Here is a 14,035-nt window from a genome sequence, read left to right as displayed (position 1 = left end):
ACAGCTTTCTCTAGGAAATGTGTACCAAGAGGTAGGGAATGAGTTGGTAGAAGGGGCAGTCAGGAGGGGTCTAAGGCTGAATTTCCAAATTGGATGCAGGTATTATAGTTTATCCTCTCAGTGTCTGTTCAGTCTCTTGCCTTGAGGTCCAGTGGGTAGACCGTACCCCATCCTCACCCATGGTGGGCTCGACCAATCTATGGACTTGCATCTCCTTTGTAAACACTGTCTTGGTAATGGGGACTCTGGCCAACGGGCGCTCTGTTGGTAACGCTTCTGTAATACCGCCACCCAGGCGCTCTCATCTCCCTTTTCCCCACACCCACAGAAGGCCACCTGGCCCTTATCAGCAACCAGCAACCCCCAAAATCTAACACAAAGTGTTGAGATTTAGGCAGACTCAATAAGGTACTGCTGCTGCTCTTCCAGGGATACCCCATCAGGCTCGTTCTTATAAGGCACCTGAATTGGGTGGATGTAAGCACCCTATGCCCGGAGCAGCTTCTCATCTATAGAGGATGTCTCCCCAAAGGACAGTCAGGTAATTTCATAAGCGAGAGCCTCCCTCCGTATCACTCAGCATGCCTAAAATGCTCTCATAACTTTCCAATGCCTGGATTTTTCAAGAAACTTTTAAAAAGGAAAACAGAACCCCAGCCAGGCCCTGGAGTAGAAAAACTGGTTTCTGTTTAAAAAAAAATAAACAACAGCCTTTGAAAAATCTCTATTTAAAAATTCTTAAATTTGCCTCTAAATGCAAGTTGTAATTAATAGAAGTTGGAGTTTACACTGTTGAGTGTAAAAACACCCTCAGGCACAAACTAATCAAGTGTGTATGTCATGCTGTAAACTACAGCAAGTTCTTTGTTTGACCCAAAAAAGGCTTGCCAAACAGCAGTTTCTTCTTTGTCGAGCTCCCTTATTGTCTCATTTTTGTTTTCTTCCCACTCCCCCTACCCAACCCCCTTTGAACCTTGCTATAGTATTTAAGAAACTTTGCAGGTTCCATGTTTTATTGATAGTTTTCATCCAGCCTGAATTTAAATTTGAGAATAGATGAGGTGTCTTAGCCCTTTTTCTTCTTGATAAATAACAAGAGGTTTCTACTTATGATTTTCTGTCCTCAGGGCTTTATCATTAAGATTAAATAACTGTATTCTCAAGCATGCCACTGCACAAACATCTTTTCAATTATGTGAGTAACAGATGCCTTCACAAAGGAACTATTGAAAATTCAGAAAGCATGTTTCCAAAAAAGAAAGGAAAAAAAAAAGTATCAGATGACAGAAGAATGTAATTGTTTACCATTAAAATATATCCTTAACTCTTCCACTGAAAACCTCTTGGAACATTTTGGTTTTGTGCAAGTTATTACAGAGTTTGATCAAAGTGATACATTTTGGGGGAACTGCTGAACATTTCAGAAGCTCTGGGATGTGTGGTGTCTCACGTGGGACTTGAATGCGACAGTTGTTTGTGCTTCTACATATGGACCCTTCATGTTGGGGGTGCACAGCACGTTGAAAACACTGTAGTTGTATTTGTCTGTTATTCTTGAAAGGATGTTCATCTGCCCTTGAAAGAGATCCAGAAGAACACCCAGAAGTTTCTCTCCACCCCCCCCCCCACCACCCCTCTAACCCTGACTCCCACAGCCCATGTATTCAGTTCAGGGGCCTGTCATCCTGGAGCTGCGTCTCTCACGCTGACCCTCCTTCATGGGAGTCAAGCCACCGTCCATCGAGCCAGGGATCCCAGCACCTTTCTTTCCTCTCTTTGCTTAGTTAGGGTCACAGTTACTCCACGACTGCGGGAAGGCCAAGGGTCATCAATGGGCCTCAGAAACAACTCTCCTACGACTGGGGCAAAGGGAGAAAATTAGTGCCTCCAAAAGGTTTTCTTGTTCGTCTTCTGCTTGCCCTTGAGTAGGTAATGAAGCCCCTAGTGAGCTGATGATTTTCCCAAGGCAGAGGTTTTCTGAAGACGAGTGGCCATTGATCATGGTCGTTGATGATAATGGGCCACGTGCCTTTTAGGTATCTTCGAGTAGAATGCAAATGGTACTCTTTATACCTACTTCCTTTTTAAAGAGCTCTGTACCGTTTACCGTTGGTAGCTCATGGGCAAGCTAAGTCTTTCACACAGAACCCACGTCGCATTCTCCCACCGTCTTCTTGGCTCAGGTGGGTCCTGCCGCTGGCTTATTCTCCGTGGCCTACATGTCAGCATGGCATCTCCCTCTGTGGTTCGGTGCTCAAAGCTTTGAGTTCACATCTTCGTCTGTCAGAAACTGACACTCAAGTCCTCTTTCTCAGCTCTCTTTGTGACTGATCTTTTTTCTGCTCCACTGAAACTTATACCATAAGCCGGTGGAGATCTTCATCTGGAGCCCACATTTTTTCTTAGATGGAGTTTGGCTTTTAAAAGAATAGGAACAAAGCGGCATAATGGCCGTTATACTCAACCAGCGTTGTGCCCACTGAGGAAACATTCCCGCTGCTCCGCACGTTGACATAGCAGCACATTTGTGTATTTGGCTTTTGTTTTGGTACGTATCCCCCCCCCCACCCCCAACAAATGCTCTTTAGACATTTTTAGAGTAATGGTCTGGTGCCTTGAGCTGGAGGTGAACAGTATGTGAGATTAGAACCTTCCATGTTTCTTGGAACCTTAACAAGTGTGTGTACTTCATCTTCACAAAAGAAAAACATACCTTCTATTGGCTCCATATTTGGTGAAAGAGTGCTTCCCCGCACTTCACAGCGAAGTTATATATTTTCGGTTTCTGGCTGAGAAGGGAAATGTCTGGCCAAACCTTAGAATTTATCGACCCTGGAATCAACTTGGAGGTATAATAACTCCGTTTGGGATCAGATCAGGTCTGAAGCCCCAGTGGAACCAATATGTCATTTCTTTTCTAATGCCACGATAAAACCTAATAGTTAAAAGAATAGTAGTAGCATTTTTGCCCTAATATGCACGCCAACTTCATCCCCTCTGCCCCTAAAACATTCTGCTCCAAAGGCACCAGTAGAAATCTGGGCCTGGAATTGTTCACTGGTTTGATAGCATCAAAGTGCCTATGAAGTAACTAGGGTAAGTTTGAGGTTCAAATACAACCCTAAAGATGTGCCACTATGCCGTGGAGCAACTAGGCCCGTGCGCCACAACTACTGAGCCTGTGCTCTAGAGCCTGCATGCCACAACTACTGAGCACCCGTGCCACAACTAATGAAGCCCGCCCGCCTAGGGCCAGTGCTCTGCAACAAGAGAAGCCACCGCAATGATAAGACCGTGTACCGCGACGAGTAGTAGCCCCTGCTCGCTGCAACTAGAGAAAGCCCACGCCCAGCAACAAAGACCCAACACGGCCAAAGACAAATTAATTAATTAATTTAAAAAAAAAAAGATTTGCCACTTCTTCTAACTCTTCAGACTGAATCAGTCCTAGACATTCTTCTAATATCATTTTTCAGAGCTCTATAAATACATGGATTCTCATTTCTCGTCTTAAGCACTGTTTGCTAAATGTTTTGGCCCCAAAAGTCAGTCATTCCATGAAAGCATTAGTCAATACGGGAGACATTAGTGGTTACTCGTTCTGATGAGATTTGACATTATTTTTCCTCTGTCTATGGGGAGGGGAGGGGAATGTTGCCTAATAAAGATGAAGGGTCTTTTCTTCTTTTGTATGAAATGCAAATGATGAGGACATGTGCAATATTCATTTCTTGACTATGAGGCTGCTGCTTTTTGTTGAGAAAGAGAGGCAGGGCCCTGGAGGATTTCAGAATTTGTAAATATAAAATTATCTGCCTTCGTGTTTAAAAAAATAATAAGGGAGAAAGAGTTGGCAGGTTGCCAGATTACTTACATTACAGTAATAGATTTGCTGACCCTTGACTTCTGCTGAAGAGAAATGTATTGAATTTTTCATAATATCAGATGAGGCAGATCTAAAAACCTAGTATACTGAGCACCATTATTTAACTTGAGATTTAACAAAGCAGAAATCTTTTCAAACCAGCAGTTTCTTGTATGATGATAATTTAGTGGCTCAGACGCTGATAAATCAAGGTTATAATGCCACTGATTTGTTCATTTTAACTTGGGTTGGTTTTAAGTTGTCTTTATTTAAGGAAAAAAAAGAAGGAGAAAAAAATCTTGCTTTTCACAGTGACTGAATTTAGTAAGAATCTCTGTGATAGAAAAAGGCTCCCCTACTGTTTCTGCTTTGGGGTGGAAAATGTTATTCTTGTATTATTCCTAGGGAAAAATAAAATCTCATGCTGCTACAATTCTTATGCCTATGGAAAGATGTTATTTTTTTAATACATGATGGCTTACCTATTTCAGATCCATTAATGGCATCGTAAATAAGCATTTTGCTAATCTGAAATCTCGATAATAGTAAAGGCCCATTTAGCTGCCTAGCTTTCAATCCTCGGATTACATTAGATTGGGGGGGTGGGAGGGGGAATTTCTCTGGATTTTCTAATGAATATATTGCTTCTCTTCCCTATTACTTCCATCCACCAGAAACCCAAACCACATTCTTAGAGTTGCAGCCCATTGAAAATATTTCTCCTGTGTAATGAGTTCTTAGGGGCTGGGGTGCATTTTTGCTTTTATCTGCACAGTTTAGAGGCTGATTAAATCTTTGTTGTAAGGTGCAGTCATGTTGCATTATACTAAATTCTTTATACAACGCTTGCTGCATTGGGCAATGTTGACCTTATGTTGGCTAACCTGTTTTCAATGGTATCGCATGTACATTAAACGTTTAAATGTTCAGAAACCTATAATAGCTTTCGTCCTCTGTACTGTGTAAAAACTTCTAATAATCAGATGATAAGATCATATCCTGTGGGGTAATTGTGTTGTACCATGACAGGATAACTGAAAAAACATTCAGTGAAAATCGTACCAAACGGAAATCACTATATGAACAGCGATTGTTTGTGTGCCGGGTGAGAAGAGCTCTGCTCTTCAGGGCTTAGCTGGTCATATTTCTACTTGTTTCCTTTTAGCTGCTGCCTTTCTTGTTTTATTTCGGGAGCCTTTATTCCCTGAGCCACTATAATTATCTTTCAGTGATTTAGAAGGGAAAAAAAACACTCACTTGACCTTTACACACACACACACACACACACACACACACACACTCTCTCTCTCTCTCTCTCTCTCTCTCTCACACACACACACTCACACACACTCTCCCTCTGGAAGCCTTGAACAAGCAGGGTTTGTGTTTGGATTCAGTTTTACCTTAGTCATGCCTCTTTCCAGATACAAGAAACATTTAATTCCAGATTTCCTGCTTCTGGCTTTAGGCCTTTGACCAGCAAAGTGAAATGTATTTTTTACTGCTGTCAGCCAGCCAGCTGCTGAGCTGAGTGAAGGGAAGAAAAAAAAAAAAAAAAAAAAAAAAATGAAGGAAAAGGAAAAAAGAAAGAAATGAAACAGAAGTGTTGCCCTGCTTCTTGAACTTGCAAAATTGTGCGAGGAAATTAAAGTCTCCTTAGCACCCATCTAGAAAGCTGGGTTGGCCCAGGACTCTCCGGACCTGAGGTGAGGGGTCCTCACCTTGGGTGTCTCTCCCAGCCAGCTCTCTGCTTCCTCTCACCCCCTTCCCCACACTCAGAGGTGATGCTGTCATCCTTAGTGAAGGGAGTCCCTCCCTCATGGTGCCACCATCTCAATTAGAGAGTGGAGTTGGGGGGAGGGTGGTACCAACAAACAATAACCATTGGAATCCCCAGACTTCAATGCTCCTTGGGTTCCCATGGCAACCAAACAAAAGTAAAACAAACCTATCTGTCCTAACAATAAAAATATGTTTTCATTAAAGTCAATTTAACATATTTTTCCTAATTTAAAATATTCAATGCATTTTGCTCCCGGACAAAAATCCCCAACCTGCCACTGCTGAAGGGGATAAAGTCCCTGGCAGAACCATGCAGATAAAAGCAACTGGGGGGAATGCTGGGGACTTTACAGATGAGACGGAATACATTCAAGTATGAACAAGATTGCTTTTTTTCTCTCTTCTGCTTAGTTATGCTTTTTATTATATAAACATTAACTGTAATATTACAGTGGGAAGCAGGTATTTGGCAGCCATATATTATTTTAGTAAGTCTACACAGAGAGAACAGTTTCCAGTTTTAGCAGCTGTAACATGTTTAAACTCAGTTTGTAATGGGATCTGAAGATAACTATTCCCCATGGGCTGTGTTGATCTTCATGGCTGGCCCACTGCCAGACGCAGGGCTCGAAACTATTATTCACGCCTTCTTGCACATACCTTGCCTGAGCATGCTCAGTGATGACTTTTGTTTCTAATTGCTATACACTGAGATTTGACTTTCCCATAATTTACTTGGTATTTTATTAAAGAGTGAAATATCACGATCGCAAATGTCCCCACGTCTGTACTCAGAAACCTGAACAGTTGTGTACGTTTAAGTAGTTGTGATCCAGATTGCATAGTTAGAAACCAGTTTTAGGATAGCTAACGAATATCCAAGCCAAAGAAGTTTTTGCCTGGGAGTCTTAGTTTAAAAATAATTATGGTTCCCAATATTTGAACAGATTTATGTTGTTTATAAGCCAAGTACATTTTCTTCATTGAGTCAACTTGTCTTATTTAAAACAAATTATGTTTGCTGTATTAAAGTTCATATTTTTAAGGCCGAGTCTTGTATTAATCCCACAGTGAGTCATTAATCATACCAAATGCATTATAAAAACTTTAATCACTGAAGTTGAAACTGAGATTGTAATGCAATCCATCCCGTTTAATTACATCAGCTATTTTTCCCTTTCAGATCAAGCGCTACATCGCAAAGGGAAAACAGATTAAAACAAGAGCTGTTTGATGTTTCTCTTTTTAGAGCAATTTTATGTACTTTGTTTAAAAAGTTATATAATTAAAATGCTTGAATTTTTCAGCCCTCTGATTTTTGTGGCTTGAACGTTCTGTCTGCCTGCCTTCTCTCTGGGGCCCTCTTTAACCTGGCACCCCAAAACAGAGCTTCTCCTGTGGGAGGCACCTGCCCCCCTAAGAGCTCTGGGTAAGACAGCCGTCTCCCGCTGTGCTGCGCTCCCCTCCCGTAACCTCTTTATCTTAAGTGTCTGGTCTGTATTTTGACATGAATGAATGCAAACTTGGGAGACAGGCAGAACTAGGTTCAAATTCCACATCTAACAAATGGGGTGACTCAGGCAAATTATTTAGCCTTTTTGGGCCTCAGTTGCCTCATCTGTTGAAAAGGGAATAATAATAACAACAACAATAATAGTAAATACTCCACAGGGATGTTGTGGACATTACGTGAAATAACCTATATAATGTACCTAGGGCATCACCTGGCACATACTGGTACTTTACTGGAACGTAAGCCTCAGGGGCCTTGAATATCTTGCTCGCTGCTGTATCTTGGTGCCTAGAACACTGCCTGACACATAGTTAGTGCTCAATAAACAGCTGCTGGCAGAATGATAAATGAATGAATGGCAGCTAGCACTATAGTTGCTATTATTGTGATGTGGTTATCAGCATTTAGCCAGGTCCCAGGGGCAGTGATAATGATGTGGCTTTGGATGTGTCCATTGGTATCCTCGGTGTACAGCTTCGCACAACAAGAAAGAGGTCTTGCAAAGAAAGCAGGATGTAAGCTACCAGGTGCTGGTTTTGACCGGGGAGACAAGAAAGTTAAACCCCCATAGCATCGACACTACTGGAACTGCCTGCCCTGACCGATCCTCTCTTCTGATACCCTTGTAGATTAATCCTGCCGTATGAAAGGTTTATTAAAGGAGAGGAAGATAAGCCCCTGCCTCCAATCAAACCTCGAAAACAGGAGAACAATTCACAGGAAAACGAGAATAAAACAAAAGTATCAGGAGGCAAACGCATCAAACACGAAATCTCTAAGAGCAAGAAAGAAAAAGAGAATGCCCCGAAGCCCCAGGATGCATCAGAGGTGAGTTGGGCTCCTCCACAGAAATACCTCTGTGAGGTCGGTCCTGCCTCGGGGTCTTCTGGAGCCCTGCATCCGTAGCTGCATCCCTGCCAGAGACACCACCAGGCTAAGAAATCTAATCACCTAAACGTCACCATTCCCTGAGGAGTGGGCCTTTCGGGGCAGCACATGGATTGATGGGATAGGCCAAGAGTAGGGTCTAGAAGGAAGCAAACACTCTGTAGAAAACTGAGAGCAGACCCGACTTTGAGATAGAAGGAGCCAGAGCTTCAGCTCTGAAAGCCAAGGGACTCCCATGTGAAAGATGTGGCTTCTCTGCCATTTCACAGCCAGCCTGTCTGAGGAGTTGGTGTGACTTTAAAGCACGCATTGTGGGATCTGCTGTGTCTCTGCAGGACTGTCCTAAAAACTTCAGAGACTTGTTTGCCTCCATTAATTGACCTCTGTGTACCAGACTTGGGTTAAGACCAATTTAGAAACATCTTAAGTACGTATTATTTATAGGGGAATTTTGAAATGGTTCCTCTGAAGCCATGATTATCTGTCTTGTTAACAGGTAGTTTCTGAACCTTTTAAAACAGGCCCCAGCTACCCACAGCCCCCAACAGCTCTCTGGTAGAAACCGTTACTACCATCGTCCAGACAGTCATGGGGGATGAGCTGGGCTCTGTTTCAAGATGAATAATAAAAAATCTCTGCCGCCCATTAAAAAAAAAAAAAAAAAAACCAAACCAAAAAAAACTTAGCAGCCACATTTGAAGACAGCACGTCCTAAGATTCAACCCCAGAGGGAACTTTGGTGCTGATATTAAACACCCCCTAAAAATCAGGTTTATAATGAACACATAAGAGACTCTCTAATTAAACACCAGCTTAAAACACACACACCAGCCTCCTAACGAGAAATTAACTTACCCAACTGACTCCTGTGTAAGAAGATAATATTAGTACCAAGAAGAGAAATTTGCTTTAATTTTTGTTTCATAATTATTTTAAGCTCTAATAATTAAAAGGGGGGGGATGATGCAGAGATTTCTAAACATCTGCAAGCTTGCAACATAAATGGCCAAAAGCAAGGAAATTCCAAGTGAAGGCTTACATTCCATTCTCCCTTTATCCTGTTGGTCTGGTGATTTATCATAGGGCCTGGGATCAGTGAGTTCTATTAGATACCATATGTACAGCATTGCCAAAGCACCAGGGGACAAACTGAGGACCAGGAGGCCAGCTGGCCTTTGAATGGCTCCACTCTGGGCGTGAGAATTGAAAGGGCTGCTTTGTGAGTTGGGGGAGGAATCCTCAAGCCATTGCCCTGAGCCCGTCAGCTTGGGAGGCGACCGCTGTCAGGAGTAGAGCCCGGTGCCCTGCAGTCCACAGAAATCCTGAAAGCCTTAAGGCTTCCTGTTTCCTATAGGCCCCCACAGGTTCCCTTCAGGGACTGCAGGTATCTAAGGGACCGGGGTCATTATGATCATGTTATCTAAACTACCTGGAATCCCAACACCCTCTCTCCAAGGTTGACCCAAAGATCAGAATCGCTCCCCGCCTCCTACACGGACCCATGTTATATATATATAACAAGTATATTTCTCTCTATATATATAGAAATACACTATACATAGCAAGTATACACAGCAAGTATATTGCTGTGTATACTTGCTGTGTATAGTATATTTTGTATTGCTATTTCTATACATAGCAAGTATATTTCTCCTCACTGTGTGTTTGGGGGTTGAATTTTATTGTTGTTGTTATTATTGTCATTGTTTTTAATTTGGAGATAGGAGGGCTTAAAAAGCCCTTCTAGTCAAACCCACTATCTTCAAGTAATCAGATTATAAGCTGTGTGGTGGGAAGGTACCATTTAATATACTAAGGCAAATCATGAAATGCCATCCTACGAAAAGGCTCCTTTATTTTTTTTTTTCCTGCCTAGCTTTCAATGACCTCCTAAACCTGTTTACAACCAAAAACCTAGAACTCCATGTACCTGAAGGCCTAGGTCATAGAGACATCAGTGGGGCTGAGACTCCCCCACAGCGCCATCAGAAACTAACACTTAAATGCAATATGCCTTTTTCCCTAGCCGTAGTCATTTTTCTATATTTTCATGTAATGTATAAGCTCACGAGACCAATGATGACTGTTAGTGTAGAACAAGTAATGATATTTGTACTGGAAAAGGCAGCTATTAGTACAAAAACAAAGAAAGGAAAAGAATGATGATAAGTATCCCTAAAACAGAGGGCTATCTTGAAATGGGTCTAAGGAGAAATATCTATGAAATGGGTGTGGTTCCTTAAAACTTTTCTTCCTACGCATCCCTACACCAGCATCCTCAATCTTGCCCAAAGATGCTAAAGTGGTAGACGCTTCTTTCCTTAACAAAGAAGAAAAATATTTAAGGGATGAGTTTGCGGGGAGGTGGGGGAAGACCATCTCAATATCACCGTTTTGTGACTGTTCTCCACCAAGACACATCAGGGCAGAACGACAGAAGTTTTGAAAGAACTTGCCAGTCCCCCTGGGTCACAGATGGAAAGTTAAGATGACCTTCTAAGGCCAAAGTCTGCACAGCTACGTCATGCAGTGAATGAATCGAACTGTGCCCACAACTTCTGTCAGTGGGGACACGTAGAGACCATCCATCTCATCGACTACAACTTATTTCAGTGAACAGAAAAGCTGTATGTGTTGTGGCACTCACTGCTTGAATTTTGACAATTTCATTTTCAGCTTTAATGGAAATGTAGTTTGCTGCAGCCTAGAAGGACCTGGAGTCCTTCTGCCCCTCAGGTAGACAGGCTGCCATGGCATCTGCATAAATTTTTCAATATTTTAGCTTTATCTGCATGTCATATGGCACTGGGTAGAAATGATTAACACTTAAGCATTGCTAATGTAACGCATCATACTGAACACGTTAGGACGGGATTTGCTCTCGAAGAAGAAACAAGGGGTTTTAGTAAGTTTGTTGTTGAGACGGGGTTGGATTTTTGAAAGAGAGATTCTAAAAAAATCTTTCTCCAAAGTGTCGTAAACTGCAACATGTAATTTAAAACCCTTTTGGATAATTGACTGATTTGACAAGAAAACAACCTCAGAATTAAACTATATATTAGAATCAAGGAGTGATATGACTGTATACCGGCAGTACATACTACTTTGCTATTTTGATAGGTATCTCATAAGGGACTGGAGTGAATATGCATGTTTCCCCTAATGTTCCTGTGATTTATATTTCTTTGTTTAGAGCCATGATTGGGGAGTAATAAAGCTTTACAGAGACTCCACGAGCTGACTGAAAAGGCTGTTTCCAAACAACGGCTGTGTGTAACATTTTATTTCATAGCATAAAGCGTCAACGCATTTGGCTTCCTTCTGACTATCTTTTGCAATATTTTATCAGGTTTCGTCAGAGCAAGAGAAGGAACAAGAGACTTTACACCAGAAAAGCATCGCTGAGCCTCTCCCAGTAGCAGACACAAAGAAAAAAGTGGAAGGGTACCAGGATTTTGCAGCAAGGCCCCCGGTGTCCCGAGCAGACCCAGAAAAGGACGACGACACAGATCAAGGTACCAGCAACGAGGAGGCAGGAGAGGAGGGGCCTGCCCCTCCGCTCGCGAGTGCCCCTCTGGCCCCCGAAAGGGATCCAGCCCCGATCCCTGGGGCTGGCAAACAGTCGCGCACCTCTCCCCGGGCTCTCCTGGACTCAAAACAAGAACCCAAGCCCTGCTGTTTTACAGAGAGCCCTGAAAATGAACTCCAAGAAGCGTCCTTCCCCGGCTTCCCCACCACACAGCCACCACTGGCAAACCAGAGTGAAATGGAGGATGACAAACTCCCCGCAATGGCGGATTACATCGCCAACTGCACCGTGAAGGTGGACCAGCTGGGCAGTGACGACATCCACAGTGCACTCAAGCAGACCCCGAAGGTCCTTGTGGTCCAGTCATTTGACATGTTCAAAGACAAAGACTTGACTGGGCCCATGAATGAGAACCATGGACTTAATTACACGCCCCTGCTCTACTCAAGGGGCAACCCAGGCATCATGTCCCCGCTGGCCAAGAAAAAACTTTTGTCCCAAGTGAGCGGGGCCGGCCTCTCCAGCAGCTACCCCTATGGCTCCCCACCCCCTTTGATCAGCAGAAAGAAACTGATTGTGAGGGACGACCGCTGTTCGGGTTTGTCCCAGGCCCACCACGGCCAAAGCACTGACCACGTGGCAGTCAGCCGGCCGTCGGTGATTCAGCACGTCCAGAGTTTCAGAAGCAAGCCCTCAGAGGAGAGAAAGGGCATCAATGACATTTGGAAGCACGACAAGCTGGGTCGATCGGAGCCCCACCGCTGCGGCTTCTCCAAGCATCACCTTAGCCCCCTTGCCGACTCCTGTGCCCTCAAGCAAGATGCTCAGGACGGCAAGGAGAAGCTGCTGGAGAGGAGGGCTCCTCCCCACTCCCACATGCCCAGCTGCCTGGCCGATTTCTACTCGTCGCCTCATCTCCACAGCCTCTACAGGCACACTGAGCGCCACCTGCATAACGAACAGACATGCAAGTACCCTTGCAGGGACATGTACGGGGAGTCGGAAAACAGTGCTTTTCCCTCCCACAAGCACCAAGAGAAGCTCCACGTGAATTACCTGGCGTCTCTACATCTGCAAGACAAAAAGTCGGCTGCGGCGGAAGCCCTCACAGACGAGCAGCCAACCGACCTGAGCCTTCCCAAGAACCCCCACAAACCCACAGGCAAGGCCCTGGGCCTGGCCCACGCGGCGCCCGGGCCTCAGGAGAGCAAGGGCGCCTCCCAGTTCCAGGTCGTAAACAGCCAGAGTCGAGACTGTCACCCCAAGGCCTGTCGGGTATCGCCCATGACCATGTCGGCCCCTAAAAAATACCCTGAATCGCTCTCCAGATCGGGAAAGCCTCACCCCGTGAGACTGGAGAATTTCAGGAAGATGGAAGGCATGGTCCACCCCATCCTGCACCGGAAAATGAGCCCCCAGAACATTGGTGCGGCGCGTCCCATAAAGCGCAGCCTGGAGGATTTGGACCTTGTGATCGCCGGGAAAAAGGCCCGGGCCGTGTCTCCTCTGGACCCCTCCAAGGAGGTCTCTGGGAAGGAGAAGGCCTCAGAGCAGGAGAGCGAAGGCAGCAAGGCCACGCACGGTGGGCATGCCGGGGGCGCCTCCGAAAGCCACAAGCTGCCCCTCTCCTCCCCCATCTTCCCAGGTTTGTATTCTGGAAGCCTGTGTAACTCGGGCCTCAACTCCAGGCTCCCGGCTGGGTATTCTCATTCTCTGCAGTACTTGAAAAACCAGACTGTGCTTTCCCCGCTCATGCAGCCCCTGGCTTTCCACTCACTTGTGATGCAAAGAGGAATTTTTACGTCGCCAACAAATTCTCAGCAGCTATACAGACACTTGGCTGCAGCCACACCTGTAGGAAGTTCGTATGGGGACCTTTTGCACAACAGCATTTACCCTTTAGCTGCTCTAAATCCTCAAGCCGCCTTCCCACCTTCTCAGCTGTCGTCCGTACACCCCAGTACAAAACTGTAAGCCTGGCTCTGCCCAGCATCCCAAATGGCGTGGATAACAGAGCTTCACTCCTTAGCCTCGGGGTGGCGGCTTGTAGAATTAGAAGTCAGTATTCTTCTAATCCGGGGTGAGATCAGTCCCGGCCAAAAGGGGCCCAGAGGGGAGGTGAACATACCTGATATTTCCGGGATGACTCTAGCCCTGGCTGGTCAGTCTTGAGCCCCTGCCAACACAGATGCCCTCGCACCTCAGATGGTCCACTTTGCACGGGGATCTTGTGAAGGGGATTCATGTGTATCCAGGAAGAACTTAGAGGACCCCGTCTGAGTTCTGATGGTCAGGAAACAATCTGGGCAAAAAAGGGCAGATATTTCAGAGGAAGGGGCAAGGAAGACTGGCAAATATGCCAAGGGATGCCCCTCTCTTCATAAAACTCTCCAAGGTTCAATCAATGCAATGTATAGTGAAACTTCAATAGATCTTTCATTTTGACACTATTAAACAA

At 44.6% G+C, this 14,035-nt stretch overlaps 1 protein-coding gene across 16 annotated transcripts in view; it reads left to right on the top strand.

The window, feature by feature from the left end:
- ARID5B (AT-rich interaction domain 5B) overlaps nt 1–13,712 on the top strand; it is a 289,023-nt gene extending 275,311 nt beyond the window's left edge. For all 16 annotated transcript variants that reach the window (XM_079899440.1, XM_079899444.1, XM_079899442.1 and 13 more), the window contains 2 exons: nt 7,790–7,988; nt 11,398–13,712. In XM_079899440.1, the coding sequence (XP_079755566.1) occupies nt 7,790–7,988; nt 11,398–13,551 (2,353 nt within the window). In that variant the 3' untranslated portion in view covers nt 13,552–13,712. The remainder of the gene's footprint in view (nt 1–7,789; nt 7,989–11,397) is intronic.
- The last annotated feature ends 323 nt before the right edge of the window (nt 13,713–14,035 follow it).

The sequence above is a fragment of the Stenella coeruleoalba genome (genome assembly GCF_951394435.1).
Source record: "Stenella coeruleoalba genome assembly, chromosome: 16".
Lineage (NCBI taxonomy): Eukaryota > Metazoa > Chordata > Mammalia > Artiodactyla > Delphinidae > Stenella > Stenella coeruleoalba.
The sequence above is the reverse complement of the archived record's forward strand: the minus strand, read 5'-3'. Positions and strand labels throughout refer to the sequence as shown.